Source organism: Poecile atricapillus, chromosome 24 (assembly GCF_030490865.1).
Source record: "Poecile atricapillus isolate bPoeAtr1 chromosome 24, bPoeAtr1.hap1, whole genome shotgun sequence".
NCBI classification, from domain to species: Eukaryota; Metazoa; Chordata; class Aves; order Passeriformes; family Paridae; genus Poecile; species Poecile atricapillus.
In genome coordinates this window covers 5767138-5784386 of record NC_081272.1, presented here as the reverse complement: position 1 = coordinate 5784386, position 17249 = coordinate 5767138, and the positions used below count along the sequence as shown (strand labels likewise).

At 54.1% G+C, this 17249-nt stretch overlaps 1 protein-coding gene across 1 annotated transcript; it reads right to left on the bottom strand.

Moving 5' to 3' along the window:
• Nucleotides 1-1941: 1941 nt before the first annotated feature.
• On the bottom strand, nucleotides 1942-16745 carry LOC131588172 (bone morphogenetic protein 8B-like). Its single transcript, XM_058856813.1, has 7 exons — nucleotides 16340-16745; nucleotides 9910-10102; nucleotides 6514-6662; nucleotides 5783-5977; nucleotides 5121-5200; nucleotides 4444-4554; nucleotides 1942-2163 (listed from the first exon to the last, which is right to left on the bottom strand). Exons 1-7 carry the CDS (start codon nucleotides 16743-16745, stop codon nucleotides 2014-2016), a joined length of 1284 nt encoding a protein of 427 aa, XP_058712796.1. The 3' UTR covers nucleotides 1942-2013.
• Between the last annotated feature and the right edge of the window lie 504 nt (nucleotides 16746-17249).

Here is a 17249-nt window from a genome sequence, read left to right as displayed (position 1 = left end):
AGAGCAAATAAATAATTGAATTGTGCAAATAACTTGGGGAAGCTGCCTGGGACTGGCAGCCCCGCTGGGAGCCCACGGGATGGGCACAGCCTGACCTAAAACTCACACCAGGGCTCATTTTCAAGCAAAAAGCTCCAATTTTAGCCATTTCTGAGTATTTTTTTCATTGCAAAATGTCCTGTGAACAGAGCCCTGTTGTGCTGTGACATTAAAAAACAAAGAGCAAGAGAAACTCCGTATTTACTTTCCAAACTTTGCGTTTATTTTATAACAGTGCTGCAGCTCAAGATGGATATTTTGATTTTTTTTTCCAACTGGCTGAGTTAGGTGAACTTTGGGTAAACAGGAGGGGTTTAGTCAGCCAGCTGCTTAATTGGCTGATGATATTTTCATTAAGGGAATTAAAAGCACTTGGGTAGAGGTGGGTTAGTGGAGAAATGCACAGATAGAAACAGCTCAGTCCCAGAGAAACCTGGATGCTGCCTCCCCCCACCCCAAAACTGCCTTTTTGAAGATAAATCAGTCACAAATAAAACAGAATCAGCCCAAAATCCTCTCTTTCCTATATAAATATATATAAGTGTGTGTATTTATGTGTCTCATCAAGCAGGAGAAGAGAAAGGAAGATTTGTATTATTTACATCCACTTCTAGAAAGGGGTGGGAGGGGTTTATTTTGGGGGTTTATTATTGTTATTATTATTATTAATTTGTTGTGGTGCAGCCCACAAAGCTCCTCCAAGAAGGCAGCAGAACCCCAGGGTGACATTGCTCAGGTGGGAATGGGAGGGGACACTCAGGGGTGACAATGGGACACTTGGGGTGACAATGGGACACTCAGGGGTGACAATGGGACACTTGGGGTGACAATGGGACACCCAGGAGTGACAATGGGACACCCAGGGGTGACAATGGGACACACAAGGATGGAAATGAGACACCCAGGGGTGGCAATGGGACATCCAGGGGTGACAATGGGACACTGAGGGATGGCAATGGGACACTCAGGGATGGGAATGGGACATCCAGGGATGGCAGTGGGACATCCAGATATGGGAATGGGACATCCAGGGGTGACAATGGGACACCCAGGGGTGACAATGGGACACTCAGGGGTGGCAGTGGGACACCCAGGGGTGGCAATGGGACACCCAGGGGTGGCAATGGGACACTCAGGGGTGACAATGGGACATCCAGGGATGGCAATGGGACACCCAGGGGTGGCAATGGGACACTCAGGGGTGACAATGGGACATCCAGGGATGGCAATGGGACACTCAGGGGTGGCAATGGGACATCCAGGGATTACAATGGGACACTCAGGGGTGGGAATGGGACATCCAGGGGTGGGAATGGGACACCCAGAGGTGGCAATGGGACATCCAGGGGTGACAATGGGACACTGAGGAATGGCAATGGGACATCCAGGGATGACAATGGGACATCCAGGGGTGGCAATGGGACACCCAGGGGTGACAATGGGACACTCAGGGGTGGGAATGGGACATCCAGGGGTGACAATGGGACATCCAGGGGTGACAATGGGACATCCAGGGATGGCAATGGGACATCCAGATATGGGAATGGGACACTCAGGGGTGGCAATGGGACATCCAGGGGTGGGAATGGGACACTCAGGGGTGACAATGGGACACTCAGGGGTGGCAGTGGGACACTCAGGGGTGACAATGGGACACACAAGGATGGAATGGGACACTCAGGGGTGGGAATGGGACACCCAGGGGTGACAATGGGACATCCAGGGGTGACAATGGGACACCCAGGGGTGACAATGAGACACCCAGGGGTGGGAATGGGACACTGAGGGATGGCAATGGGACACCCAGGGGTGACAATGGGACACCCAGGGGTGACAATGGGACACCCAGGGATGACAATGAGCCACCCAGGGGTGGCAGTGGGACACCCAGGGATGACAATGAGACACCCAGGGGTGGCAGTGGGACACAGGGGTGACAATGAGACACCCAGGGGTGGCAGTGGGACCTGCCCATCAGTGGCAGCCGCAGGATTTCACCACCATGTTCCGATGTTTCTTGAGGATGACGTTGTTGTTGCTGTCGTAGTAGAGGACGGAGGTGGCGCTGAGCTTGGTGGGGGCACAGCACGCCTTGGGCACGGCCTCAGGCTTCATCAGGTGGACCTGGGGGGATGGATGGAGCCCGTCAGCCCCAGCAAACGTGGCTCCAGGCAACAGAAAAAGCCTCAAACCGACCTAAAACCCCTGGGTGAATGGGGGGATTATTTCCATCTTTCTGTGAAAATATTTATTCTAAACTGCAGGCAGTCCCTGCTGCGGTTTATATTGGATCAGGGCTCATGGCACTGCGTGGGCCAGGCAGCCCCTTCATTAATTTGGGATTTCAGGGCCCTTTTTCTCACAAAAATAGACAAATGACTAAAAAAAAACCCCATAAATCAGCACAGCACGGGTCAGGCTCCAGCACTGGGTGTCGTTCCAACAGAGATCCTCCACCCCAAACCTAAAACCCGAACTCCACAGCAGCTCTGTGAGCACGGCTGTCACTTCTGGATGGTTCTCCCCTGCTCTGGGCTCTCCTCATCCCGGCGTTTTCCTGCCAGAGGGACGCTGGAAGGACGCTGGCTGCCCCGACATGTGCGATTAATTTATGGCAGGGCCAGCCGAGCTCTCCCAGCTCGGAAGTCCGGTGTTTTTGCTGTCCAACCCTGCTATTTGCAGCTCAGCCTGGGGCTGGCACGGCTCCGCGGCCGCCTTTGCCCTGGCGCTTCCCAGAAGGATCCAGGTGATTCACATCCTGCTCCCTTTTGGGAGCAGCGCTGGGTTTAGGGGTGATGGGGGGGTGTAAAGGGGGGGAAAGGCTCCTCCCTGCTGCTTCCAGGATGGTTCTCAACCCCAGGATGGGCTCTGGAAGCTTCGTTAATGTCAAAATTAAACCCCGCCAGGCGACACCTTCAAAGGCAGGGCCGAGGGCTCGGCGCTCCCTGTAATTAACCGCGAGCACCGGAGCCGGGCTGGCTCTGCCATTGGGAAACCAAACACTCACAGGGCAGGAAATTCCAGAAATTAAAACGCTGGCTGGGATGTGGGGTGGGTTTGGGAAAAAGAAAAAAAAAAACCAAAAAAAACAACAAAAAAAAAAACCCAAGGCATTAAAAGCTTTCTTGCTCGGAATATGCTGAGCCCAAGGTTTGGATGGCGGGGTTGTGGATAAAGCCTTGGGAACAGCTGGAGAGGAGATTCAGGGATGACAAGGAGATTTTTGGGAAGAGCAGGGGGGCTCTGCTGTGCCCTGGGCTCGTCCCTGCCTCCCCAGCTCGCTGCCAGGGGTGACATTGAGCTGTCAGAATCCGCCAGTTTTGCCCCAGCTGCTGTGGAGCTGTGTCAGTCAGGAAATGGAGAGGTGAGGGAGCTCTGGAATGACAAAATCCCGCTCTTGCACCCTCCTGCTTGAGGATGAGGGACAGGGATTTGTGCCCTCGCTCTGGGTCTCTCCATTAATGTCTTGAAATTCCATATTGGAGCCTGCTGTGAGCCTGGGGCAGGGCCGGTCTGTGAGCAGCCATCCAGATGTGTGAGCAACCACCCAGCTGTGCATGGACCCATCCAGATGTGTGAGCACCCACCCAGCTGTGCATGCACCAACCAACTGTGCATGGACCCAGATGTGCATGGAACCACCCAGCTGTGCATGGACCCATCCAGATGTGTGAGCACCCACCCAGCTGTGCATGGACCCATCCAGATGTGTGAGCACCCACCCAGCTGTGCATGCACCAACCAGCTGTGCATGGACCCACCCAGCTGTGCATGGACCCATCCAGATGTGCATGGACCAACCAGATGTGCATGGACCCACCCAGCTGTGCATGGACCCGTCTGTTCATGGACCCAGCTGTGCATGGACCCAGCTGTGCATGGACCAACCAGCTGTGCATGCACTGACCCAGCTGTGCATGGACCCAGCTGTGCATGGACCCACCCAGCTGTGCATGGACCCAGCTGTGCATGGACCCACCCAGCTGTGCATGGACCCAGCTGTGCATGGACCCATCCAGATGTGCATGGACCCAGCTGTGCATGGACCCACCCAGCTGTGCATGGACCCAGCTGTGCATGGACCCATCCAGATGTGCATGGACCCAGCTGTGCATGGACCCAACCAGATGTGCATGGACCCATCCAGATGTGCATGGACCCACCAGCTGTGCGTGGACCCAGATGTGCATGGACCCATCCAGATGTGCATGGACCCAGCTGTGCATGGACCCAGCTGTGCATGCACCCACCCATTCTTTATTTCAGTCAGGACCCCACCCTCCCAGCCTCCCCACGCTCACCCCCATCTGTCTCATCCCCAATTCCCAGCTCCTCCTCAGGCACTGCCGGGCTCTGGGCGCCCCCCAGGACCCCCCAGGACCCCCCCGGGGGGGCTGCACTCACCAGGGACTGCAGGATGGCGTGGTTGGTGGCGTTCATGCAGGAGTCCAGCGGGAATGCACACTCCCCCTCGCAGTAATAGGCTGAGTATCCCTGTGGAGCGATCACCCAGTCCTGCAAAACCAAAAATAAAATGGGATTACAGCCAGGGCTTCACCCTTCTGTGCCCCCTCATCCATTCCCCACCTGCACAAACAGCTCGGCCACCTCCTCCCCACCTGGCTGTGCCGGCAGCAAGGGTTTATTTGGATTTTTTGGACTGAACCATGGGTTTATTTGGATTTTTTGGACCGAGCCATGGGTTTATTTGGAATTTTTGGACCGAGCCATGGGTTTATTTGGAATTTTTGGACCGAGCCATGGGTTTATTTGGATTTTTTGGACTGAACCATGGGTTTATATGGATCTTTTGGACCGAGCCATGGGTTGGTTTGGATTTTTTGGACTGAACCATGGGTTTATTTGGATTTCTTGGACCGAGCCATGGGTTTATTTGGATTTTTTGGACCGAGCCATGAGTTGTTGGGGGTCACCCCTGGGGTTTGGGGTTGTGGCAGATCACGTTTGCCTTCCCAGCTCCCGGGGTGGTTTCACAGGCAGGAGAATCCAGCCCAGGGTGGGGGAATGGAATGATGGGGAGGTTTTTTTTTGGTCATTTACTTCTCCCAGCAGACAAGTACCAGCCAGCCGAGGTCCTGGAAGCTGACGTAGAGCTCGTGGCGCCGGCAGACCTGCCGCCCCTCTGTGGCGTGGACATCATCTGTGGGGAAAGGGGACACGGAATTTCAGCTCTGGAACCCCCATCCCACCCTTCCCCTGCACTCATCCCCCTCAGAGGGGGTTGGATACAGCCCCTGGGGTTGGGATTAGCCAGGAGAACCAAAGCAGAGGAGGATTTGCTGCTGCACAAAGGGAAAAGCAGCTCCAGACACGCCCATCAATTGATATTCCAATACTGGGATGAAGGAATTCTGCCTTGGAAGGGCTAAACCCCAGCTTTGCTCACTTTGAGGGTTTCCCAAACTCCCTGGTTTCAGGTCCTTCCTGTTCCCCTCCTGCCTGAGCTTTCTGGAGCTGTGACACCTTCCCAGGGCTCCAAAGCCAAGGGCAATGAGGCAAAAATTCCAATATTCAGTAATCCTGACACACTCACACCATTTCCTTGAGGGCATCCAACCCAAACCCTCTCCCAAACTACACAAACCTCCCACCCTAAAACCTCCCAACTTTTGTCTCCCTTTCCCTTGGGGCAAAAAATCGGGATTTCAAGGTGCTGACAAGCAGAGCCTCGTGTTTTCCACAGGGATCCCTCCTCCTCCTCCTCCTCCAGAAAAAACCTCACCAAAAATTCCTGGCAGCTTGTTTGGGTGGGGGAGCTCGTTGGATTTCTTGTGCTGCCGCCTCCTCGGGGGTCTGGCCGCTCGTGTGACACGGCCAGGGCTGGGGCTGGCTCGGGAAAATGTCACCATGAAGGGCTGCTTGGAGCGGGGTCCCCGGCGCCCCAGGAGCCCGGCCGAGCCCGGATCCACGCTGTGCCCTGCGGGGGACACGACCGTGGGTGGCTTTGTCCTCAAACAGAACCCGTTTGGATAAAGCTGGGGTTGGAAATGCAGGGAATTCGCAGCAGGAGCTGCGGTTTTGGCACCCCAAGGGGTTGGAGCCCCCTGAGGATTCTGTTCCAGCACCAAATGGGGCTGTTCAAGGATTAAATCCGATTTTCTCCTTCGCTCCTGTGGAGGGGAAGGAATGGATGGGGCGTTCCTGGCTGTGATTCCTCCTCCCGTGGAAGAGGAGCTGCTTCTCACCTGGAAAAGGCTGGAGCAGATTTAATCCCGTGGGGAAAAGAGGGTTAATCCTCTGCCACACACACAGAGGATCCCTCCAGGTAAGGAGTTCATTAACGGGGTTAATTACAGTCCCACGTACAGAACCTACAAACCCAGACTGCTGGCATTCATCACAGCTGGAAGTTTAAAATTGCTCTGAGATCAAGCCCACCTCCCACGGCACCGAGAGGACTCCAATTCCTGGGAATTCACCCCCAAAGGCTGCAGGCAGGTCCGGCAGACTCACCATCGTCTGTCTCCACGTAGAGCCGCAGCCCCAGGCTGCGTTTCTGATCCCCTGACCAGTGGTTGCTGGCGGCTGTGACATCAAACACCAGCCAGCCCTCTGTCCCAGCACGCAGGTCCTGCACATCCAGCAGGAACAGGTCGGATTCCCTGCAGGAACAGGGGGAGAAGGAGCAGGTGAGTAACAGCACCAGGATAATGAATGGGAACACTCCTGGGAGCTGTGTCCGGACAGATCCCGGCTCTCGGCGCTGGACACCACGGGGGTGTCCTGGGAAAAGCTCCCTCCACGTCCAGCTGGAGATGCCAGGGTGTGGGAAGGTGTGGGAGCAGCCGGACACAGCGGTGCTGCCTCGGCTGGGCTGGGAAAGCCGGGAGCTGGTCCCCATTCCTGTCTCCATCCTCATCACCTTCATCCCAGTGCCCATCCCCATCATCCTCATTCCCATCCCCATCACCCCATTCCCCTCTTCTGTTCTCATTCCCTTCATCTTCATTCCTGTACCTCCTCCCATTCCCATCATCTTCATTCCCATTCCCATCTTCTTCATCCCCATCATCCCCATTCCCATCTTCTTCATCCCAATCTTCTTCATCCCCATTCCCATCATCTTCATCCTCATTCCCATTTTCATCCCCATTCCCATCATCTTCATTCCCATTCCCATCTTCTTCATCCCCATCATCCCCATTCCCATCTTCTTCATCCCAATCTTCTTCATCCCCATTCCCATCATCTTCATCCTCATTCCCATTTTCATCCCCATTCCCATCACCTTCATCCCCATTTCCATCTTCTTCATCCCCATCATCTTCATCCCCATTCCCATCATTTTCATCCCCATTTCCATCATCTTCATCCCCATTCCCATCTTCATTCCCAACATCTTCATCCCCATTACCATCATTTTCACCTCCATCCCCTTTCCCATCCCCATCATCTTCATCCCCATTCCCATCACCTTCATCCTCATTCCCATCTTCATCCCCATTCCCATCATCTTCATCCCCATTCCCATCACCTTCATCCCCATTCCCATCTTCTTCATCCCCATCATCTTCATCCCAATCTTCTTCATCCCCATTCCCATCATCTTCATCCCCATTCCCATCATTTTCATCCCTATTTCCATCATCGTCATCCTCATTTCCATCATTTTCATCCCCATAATTTTCATCCCCATTCCCAACATCTTCATCCCCATTCCCATCATCCTCATCGCCATTCCCATCATTTTCACCCCCATTCCCATCTTGTTCATCCCCATTCCCATCTTCTTCATCCCCGTTTCTATCATCTTCATCCCCACTCCCATCATCTTCATCCCCATCCCCATCATCTTCACCTCCATCCCCTTTCCCACCCCCATCATCTTCATCCCCATTCTTATCATCTTCATCCTCATCTTCTTCATCCTCACTCCCATCATCTTCATCCCCATTCCCATTTTCATCCCCATCCCCATCATTTTCATCCCCATTTCCATCATCCCCATTTCCAACATCTTCATCCCAATTCCCACCATCTTCATCCCCATCATCTTCATCCTCATTCCCATCATCTTCATCCCAGTTCCCATCTTCTTATCCCCATTCCCATAATTTTCATCCCCATCCCCATCTTCTTCATCCTCATTCCCATCATCTTCATCCTCATTCCCATCACCTTCATCCCCATTCCCGTGTTCTTCATCGCCATCATCTTCATGCCCATTCCCATCATTTTCATCCCTATTTCCACCATCCCCACTCCCATCATCTTCATCCCCATTTCCATCATCTTCATCCCCATTTCCATCATCTTCATCCCCATTCCCATCTTCATTCCCAACATCTTCATCCCCATCCCCACCATCTTCACCTCCATCCCCTTTCCCACCCCCATCATCATCATCCCGACCTCCATTCCCATCATCCTCCCCACCCCATCCAACCACCCCACACCCCTCCTCTTCCTTCCTCCCCACTCCCACCTCACTCATCCTCATTCCCATCTTCATCCCCATTCCCATCACCTTCATCCCCATTCCCATCATCTTCATCCCCATTGCCATCATTTTCATCCCTATTTCCATCATCTTCATCCTCATTTCCATCATTTTCATCCCCATAATTTTCATCCCCATTCCCAACATCTTCATCCCCATTCCCATCATCCTCATCGCCATTCCCATCATTTTCACCCCCATTCCCATCTTGTTCATCCCCATTCCCATCTTCTTCATCCCCATCATCTTCATCCCCATCTTCTTCATCCCCATTCCCATCTTCTTATCCCCATTCCTATAATTTTCATCCCCATCCCCATCTTCTTCATCCTCATTCCCATCACCTTCATCCCCATTCCCGTGTTCTTCATCCCCATCATCTTCATCCCCATTCCCATAATTTTCATCCCTATTTCCATCATCCCCACTCCCATCATCTTCATCCCCATTTCCATCTTCATCCCTATTCCCAACATCTTCATCCCCATCCCCACCATCTTCACCTCCATCCCCTTTCCCACCCCCATCATCATCATCCCGACCCCCATTCCCATCACCCTCCCCACCCCATCCCACCACCCCACACCCCTCCTCTTCCTTCCTCCCCACTCCCACCTCACTCATCCTCATTCCCATCTTCATCCCCATTCCCATCATCTTCATCCCCATTCCCATCACCTTCATCCCCATTCCCATCATCTTCATCCCCATTGCCATCATTTTCATCCCTATTTCCATCATCTTCATCCCCATTTCCATCTTCATCCCTATTCCCAACATCTTCATCCCCATTTCCACCATCTTCACCTCCATCCCCTTTCCCACCCCCATCATCATCATCCCCATTCCCATCACCTTCATCCTCATTCCCAACATCTTCATCCCCATCCCCATCATTTTCATCCCCATTTCCATCATCTTCATCCCCATTCCCATCTTCATTCCCAACATCTTCATCCCCATCCCCATCATCTTCACCTCCATCCCCATCACCTTCATCCTCATTCCCATCTTCATCCCCATTCCCATCATCTTCATCCTTATTCCCGTCATCTTCATCCCCATCCCAATCTTCTTCATCCCCATTCCCACCATCTTCATCCCCATTGCCATCATTTTCATCCCTATTTCCATCATCTTCATCCTCATTTCCATCATTTTCATCCTCATAATTTTCATCCCCATCCCCATCATCTTCATCCCCATTCCCATCTTCTTCATAACCATCATCTTCATCCCAATCTTCTTCATCCCCATCCCCACCATCTTCACCTCCATCCCCTTTCCCACCCCCATCATCATCATCCCGACCCCCATTCCCATCATCTTCCCCACCCCACACCCCTCCTCTTCCTTCCTCCCCACTCCCACCTCCCTCATCCTCATTCCCACCCTTCCCATCCCTTCACCTGTTGGAATTTTGTGCCTCCACCTCGTAGATGCTGATCTGGAGGCTGCTGTTGGCGTATCCGGGAGCAGCGCGATTTTTGTAGATGCGAAATTCCGCCGCCGTCACGGCCTCTCCCGCCGGCACCTGGGTCAGGTCAAACCTCAACTCCTTCCAGTAGGGTTTGGGTGAGAACAAATCCCGGTCCTGCTCCACTGAGGAGCAAAATGTGTCAGGGATGGCTGATCCGAGCCTGGAACCTCCCCAGGTGAATCCCACCAAAATGGATTTTGGGGATAAACCCGCTGGTTTTGATCCGCTGGGAAATTCCCGGCTCCTGAGAGTTTAAATCTGGGTGCAGCCTCTTTTATTTTTGCCATTTATTTTGATGTAAACCCTATTTCCTAAACCTTAAGCAGCTTCTCCTCCCAGCCCTTATTAATATTAAAATAATTTAAGTTAAAATTAAAAGCACAAATTAAAATTAAAAGCACAAATGTTGGCTATTGGAGGAGGACAGGGATTGTGCCCTGTTTAGGGGCTGCAGCATTTTGTGCTTCATCATGAGGCGAAAAACGCAAAAATTTGAGTTTTTGGGGGTCAGCAGAACCATTTGGAGCAGGAATTGGGATTTTCCAAACTTTTCTTGCAGCAGACAAGGCTCATCAGGGCCATCATCACATCATCATCTCATCATCATCATCACATCATCCACGAGTAAAGATTTATCCACAAGTAAAGATTTATCCACAAGTAAAAATTTATCCACAAGTAAAGATTTATCCACAAGTAAAAATTTATCCACAAGTAAAAATTTATCCACAAGTAAAGATTTATCTACAAGTAAAAATTAATCCACAATTAAAGATTTTCAGCCTGTGTGTTTTTGAGGAGTTGGGGGGGATTATCAGGTCACTGATCTGTAAAAAAAAAAACCCCTCCCCTTTTTCCTGAAAAATTTCTCCGTCACACTGGGACAGGAAAAATCTGATTTTATTTTGTTTGTCCATAAAGAATGAACCTTCCTTCCCTATGGTAATGCAGCCCCCACAGTTTTGCTAATGTGCAAATTATTTGCATCAAATTGTTCTTTAAAAATATCCCAATCTTCCTAGCCTGGCTATAATTAAAGTTTATGATTAAATATGATTCAATGTGACTAAAGCTTCTCCTGCTTCAGGCACAAAAGCAATTTGACCTGCTGCTTGCTTTTAAAACAAATAACCAACTAAATCAAAAATAAACCTTTTAAATGCATTTTTTTAACCAATTCCAGGGGGGAAATATCCCAAATTTAATCCACCATAAGCTTTCCATTCCCATTTATACAGAAGGAACAGCGCATCCCTCCAAACCCAACACCGAGATTTTACTTACACAAGTAACAAAAAATAAAAAAAAGTTTTTTTTCCTTCTTCTTCTTCTTTTATCCTTTTATTTTTTTATTTTTTTACCTCTTTTAAATTTTTATTTTCTTTTTTTTTTTTTTTTTGGTCCGATCCCACATTCCCTCCAGCTCCTGGCCTCACCACAAGTTGTGTTTTAAAAAAAGCCCAGGGCAGGGCGGATGCGGAGAGCGCTTCCTGCTCCGGCGGGGCGGCTGCCAGCGGCAGCAGGATGCTCCGGGGTCCTGCCCCTCTTTTTTGGGGGGACACAGAGCCCCCCAAACCCTCTCCAATCCCTCTTTTCCATTTTTTCCACCGTCCCATGGCGGGGTGGTTTTATTCTCCCTGGATTATTGGTGCTGCCGAGGCCTCGTGGCGCTCACAAAATCCTTGAATTCCCCCCCAAAAACGCACCTCTGGTTTTTTTAGCACTGATAAACCCCGGTGTTTATTCCATGGATGATCCTCAGGTACAGAGAGGTGTCCCCTTGGGTGACCCCAAAATCTTTGGCTGTAGCTGGACCCTCACCCAGGTGATTTTTGGGGGGAGGACTCTCATCCACTTTTTTTTTGGGGGGGGATTTTATTGTCAGAGCCAAGGAGGTCACAGAGACCCCACCTCAGATTTAAAAAAAAAGCCAAAAATGTGATTTTTATCCCTAGAAAAGAGTTAATTATTTATGAATATTTCCTGTCGCTGTGGAGGTGATGGAGGGGCCCAGGGATGAAGGCAGAGGAGGGGGTTTGGTGGATGAAGGCAGAGGAGGGGGTTTGGTGGATGAAGGCAGAGGAGGGGGTTTGGTGGATGAAGGCAGAGGAGGGGGTTTGGTGGATGAAGGCAGAGGAGGGGGTTTGGTGGATGAAGGCAGAGGAGGGGGTTTGGTGGATGAAGGCAGAGGAGGGGGTTTGGTGGATGAAGGCAGAGGAGGGGGTTTGGTGGGAAGGGAGCCCAGGGACACCTCAGCAGTTGGAGAAATCCTAAAGGAGCTGCAATTAGCTGAGCTCCTTGATGAACCAAACAAGCCGGCAGCAATCTGTGCTTGGGATGGAATTCCAGGAGGAATCCCTGAATCCTCTGCCTCTGCAGGGAGAAGCAAAGGGAACCCCTTTGGAGGGGGAGAAGGGAGGGAGAAGCTTCCCTGCTCTGTGCCACAGCCTTGGAGAGGCTCCAGCACCGCTAAATTAAAAATGGTTTTGTGAAATGAGAACCCTGCAGCTCCCCCCGAGCACCCAGAGGAGCTGTGGGTGCTCAGACCCTGCTGGGGGGGTGCTGGAGGTGCCCCCCCGGCTGCTCTGGGGAGCTCAGGGTGCCTGGGAACCTGCCCCCGATTCGGGTTGACTCAGCCACACCACCAACCCTCAATTATCTGTGGGCGGATTATCCGGATTGCAGAGGAGACGCAGCAAAAAAGCCCAACCCAAGCGCTTTGCTCTCCTTTCCCCCTCCTTTGGCATCGTCCCCAGGAGCTGCTGCATCTCCCCCCGGAGCTGAACGTTCCCCCATGTGCTCTGTGCTCCCATCACACCCAAAAAAATCATCCAAAAATGAATTTACACCGATAGAAACAACCCTGGGGCTGTTCCCCCTGGCAGGGGATGCCCAGCTCCATCCCAGCTGAGCCTCCTGGTGTCTCCCTGAGCATTCCCAGATCTGTTCCCAGATCCCAGCCTTCCTCCTGCTCCCCAAAAATCATCTAAAAATGATTTTACACCGATAGAAACAACCCTGGGGCCATTCCCAGATCCCAGCCTTCCTCCTGCTCCCCAAAAATAATCTAAAAATTATTTTACACCGATAGAAACAACCCTGGGGCCATTCCCAGATCCCAGCCTTCCTCCTGCTCCTCAAAAAATCATCTAAAAATGATTTTACACCGATAGAAACAACCCTGGGGCCATTCCCAGATCCCACCCTTCCTCCTGCTCCCCAAAAAATCATCTAAAAATGATTTTACACCGATAGAAACAACCCTGGGGCTGTTCCCCCTGGCAGGGGATGCCCAGCTCCATCCCAGCTGAGCCTCCTGGTGTCTCCCTGAGTATTCCCAGATCTGTTCCCAGATCCCACCCTTCCTCCTGCTCCCCCAGGTTATTCTTGTGAGCTTTCTGTGCTTCTATAAACTGCGCATCAGTCGTAATTACCGGTCCTGGCTGCTCCCGATGGGTCCCCATCATCATTTCAGACACCAAATTAAAAGGAAATGCCAGGATATTCAACCACATCAAGTGCTCTGGGTCCTAAAATAGGTTTAAAGGAGATGCAGGGAAGATGCTGTCCTTCACTAGGAAAAAATAAGCTCTGGAGGCTTTTTGGAGTGGGGAGGGGTTTATCCCAAGACAAAACTCCCAGTTTTTGGCTCGTGAGTGTTTCTTTCTTGCTCCTGGGATGAGCAGGACACGGGGCCAGCTCTGGACACCCCCAATCCCGGGACACAGCCTTGTCCCCTGCCCTGCACACATCCAGCCGGGAGCAGGTGGATCCCAGGGATTTATTTGGGAGCTTTTCCCATTGAAACAGACACAGAAGGGTTCATACAGGGCACTGACACCCCGGCACAGGCTGCCCTGGGGTGGATGGACAGAAGAGGAGGCTCAAACTGCTGCAGAATGAAGCCAGGGGTGGGAAAATCCTGAGCCAGCTGGATTTCAGTGGGAATTGTGTGGGGGCGAGGGCAGTGGGTGATGAACTCCCAGCGTGGAGCACAACCCAACTCCTGAAATTCAATTAAAGAGGCTGCCCTGGGCTCCCACCCCACGCTTCTGCTTCCCTGAAGCGCCTGGGGTGCTGTGGCTGTTTTTTGTTTGTGTCCTGCATTCCTTCCCGGTGCTCCCTGGATTTTCCAGGAAGGTGCTCGGCTGTGGGCACAGCTTCATCTGAAACATGGAACCACACACTGCTTTGGGCTGGAAGGAACCTTGAAGATCATCTAATTCTGACCCCTTGCTGTGGGCAGGGACACCTTCCAATGGATCAGGAGCAGGGGATGCCAGGAGGGAAAGGGGGGATGTGTGTGCTGTGGTGTCCTGGGGAGCTCGGGAATGCTGTGAGTGTCCTCTCCCCCCTTCCCATCACAAATCTGCTCCGTGATTACACCCTGTCCTTATCCATGACTCACAGCTGAGGAGAAATCCCAAAGCCCATCCTCACCCCGAGCTTAAAAAACCCAACATCCCACCTGAGTGCTCCTCCAGGGGCACAGAAATATCCCAGGTCAGGCTTTATCCTGGCTGCAGAGCAGGTCCAGCATCACCAGAGGCAGCTGGGAATGTCCCTGGCTGTCCCTGTCCCCCAAACTGGGCCGTGTTTGTGCTGCAGGGAGCTTTGTTCCCCTTCCCAGGAACGAGGTGTGGAGACAGCCGGGCTCACACAGAGGTCCGAGTGCCCAATGGGGCACGGCCTTCACCCCATTTGCATGTCCCATCAGGATAATTGTGCAGCTAATTTTGTATGCAAATGAGAGCTGGCCTCCCACAAAAAAAAAAAAAACAACCCAAAAAACCTTATTTAATTAACATGAAGGAGCCACAGAAATCAAAGCCATTCAAATTGGAGGCTGGAGCTGGGTTCCCCAACTCTCCTGGCTACTCCAGGAGCGCTGGGAATGGGGCAGTGCCCCCCTGTACCCGAGTGATGCTTCCCAAAGGCTCCCCTGCACATCCCACCCTGCTTCCCATCAGCCCTGACCATTCCAAATCCCATTTTGGTGCTCGGGTGTTGTCCCAAGAGGGGATTTGGCGACAGTGAGCTCCAGCAGTTCCCTCAGCTCTGGAGCGGAGCTGGGTGCACCTGTGGGTGCTCCTGGGTGTGTCCCAGGGAGACTCCTCACACCCACACGGGGTACAGGGGGTGTAGGAAAGGGTGAGAGGCACCTCTAGACCTCACCTAACCCTAAACCTCCTCCCAGGAGTGCAGATCCCCCTCCAATCCTTTAATTCCAATTCTCCTCAGAGGTTGGGGGGAACTTCGTGCTTGGGGCACCCAAACACCCCTGAAGGGACAGGGAACAGCTCCACTCCCGAGCTCCTGGCTTCAAACCCCACTGGGTTCGGAATTCCTGCTCTGAGAGAGGACTCAGCTCATCCCGAGATGCTGGGAACAGCTCCGCTGCTGCTCCAGCAGCTGGCTGGAGGGATGCTGGAGCCTGGGAACAAGCTGGACGGGATTCCAGCAGCAATTAGCAGCCTGGAGGATTTTATTCGGAGCCCTGATTCCCGTCCAGGGTCACCCTGCTGCTGTTCCCAGAGCTGCTGTCCCGAGCCCCCTTCCCTGCCCACCTTGTGCCCACTGAAATGGGGAGAGGGGCGGGGGGCGAGGCTCCCTCAGCTCCCCCTTGCTGCAGGACATTCCCCTTCTCCATTTCCCCTTTTTAAACGAAGTTTGGATTCATCCCGGCTGCTTTCACCAGCACTCGTGTCCCTCACGGCCACCGTGTCCCTGACAGCCGCTCTGAGCTTAACTTTGGGCAAAAAAGTTCCTTATTTGAGCAAGAACACCCTGAGAAACCACTCCAGGGCCGAGGGATGCTCGGAGCTGCCGGTACCGGTCACGGGCCAGGGGTTCGGGCTGGGCTCAGCTCAGCCCTGTGTCCCCCGGTGTCTCCTCGGTGCCTTCCCGGCTTCGCCGCCGCCTCCTCCCCCCCTCCTGCCGGTCCATTCCCGTCTGCTTTTTGTCCCCTCGGTCCCTCCGGTCCTGTCTAAGCCTCCTGGATCGTCCCGGTGCGCTCCCGTGCTTCCCCATGCTCCGCTGCGCTCCGATGCTCCCGGTGCCCCCGAAGCCGCCGGGATCCCTCCCGCACATCCGGGTGTCCCCTCCCGGTACCCTCGGTGCGCTCCGATGGTCCCGATGCCCCCGGTACCGCCGGGATCCTGCCCGGGTCCCCCCCGGTACCCTCGGTGCGCTCCGATGGTCCCGATGCCCACGGTGCCGCGGGGATCCTGCCCGGGTCCCCCCGGTACTCCCGGTGCGCTCCGATGGTCCCGATGCCCCGCACATCCCGGTGCCCCCCGGTGCCCCCCGGTGCCCCCCGGTGTCCCCCGGTGTCCCCGGTGCCCCGCAGCCGTTCTCACCCATATTGACGAGGCTGACCACGGTGTCTGCCCGGCTCACCACGCTGCCGGGCGGGGGGCTCTGCGTGCTGAGCCCGGTGAGCACCGGCCGCGACACCGCCGCTTCCTCACCCTCCTCCTCCTCCTCGCCGGCCACGGCGTGGTACAGATCGAGCATGAAGAGCGGAGCGGCGGCGGCGGGGGCTCGGGAGGGGGCTCGGGGCCGGGGCCGGCCGGGCAGCCCCAGCACGGCCAGGATCTCCCTCTGCACATCCCGGCGCTCGCCGCCGCTCAGCCGCCGCTGCGGGACCCCGGCCGAGTGCAGCCGGCGGCGGAGAACGCTGCCGCTGCCCAGCTGGCACAGCACGGCCGCCAGCCACAGCAGCGCCACTGCCCCACACCGCCCCCCGCCCGCCCCGAGCCCCATGGCACCGCCGGGACCCCCCGCCCCACCGCCCGGTGCGGCCCCGGGCACCGGCACGGCCCCGGCTCCGGACCGCCCCGGCGGGGCGAGGGAAAGGGACGGTCCTTGCAGCGGCACCGCCCCGGCTCTCCCCGCCCGGAGGCTCCGGGAGCATCGCTGGGCACGAGAGGCGGTGGGCACGGAAAGCCGCGGAGACACAAATTCATGGGAAATCGTCCCTGGGGATGCTCATCCTCGTGGGGACCCAAATTCATGGGAAATCGTCCCTGGGGATGCTCATCCTCGTGGGGACCCAAATTCATGGGAACTCGTCCCTGGGGATGCTCATCCTTGTGGGGACCCAAAGCTGTGGGGACCCAAATTCACGGGAACTCGTCCCTGGGGATGCTCATCCTCGTGGGCACCCAAAGCCGTGAGCTCCCACCCTCACTCCCAGCCAAAACCATGGGCACCCATCCCTAGGGATGCTCCTGCTGCACGGAAATCCATTCCTGGGGATGCTCCTGC

What these genes read in the sequence shown, in the direction of transcription:
- LOC131588172 (XM_058856813.1), bottom strand. Translation starts at nt 16,745, where the DNA reads ATGGGGCTCGGGGCGGGCGGGGGGCGGTGTGGGGCAGTGGCGCTGCTG. An exon ending in GGTCAGCCTCGTCAATATGG is followed by an intron (nt 10,103 to 16,339) that starts GTGAGAACGGCT and finishes TTTGCTCCTCAG; the next exon opens with TGGAGCAGGACCGGGATTTG. An exon ending in CTACGTGGAGACAGACGATG is followed by an intron (nt 5,978 to 6,513) that starts GTGAGTCTGCCG and finishes TGTCCCCCGCAG; the next exon opens with GGCACAGCGTGGATCCGGGC.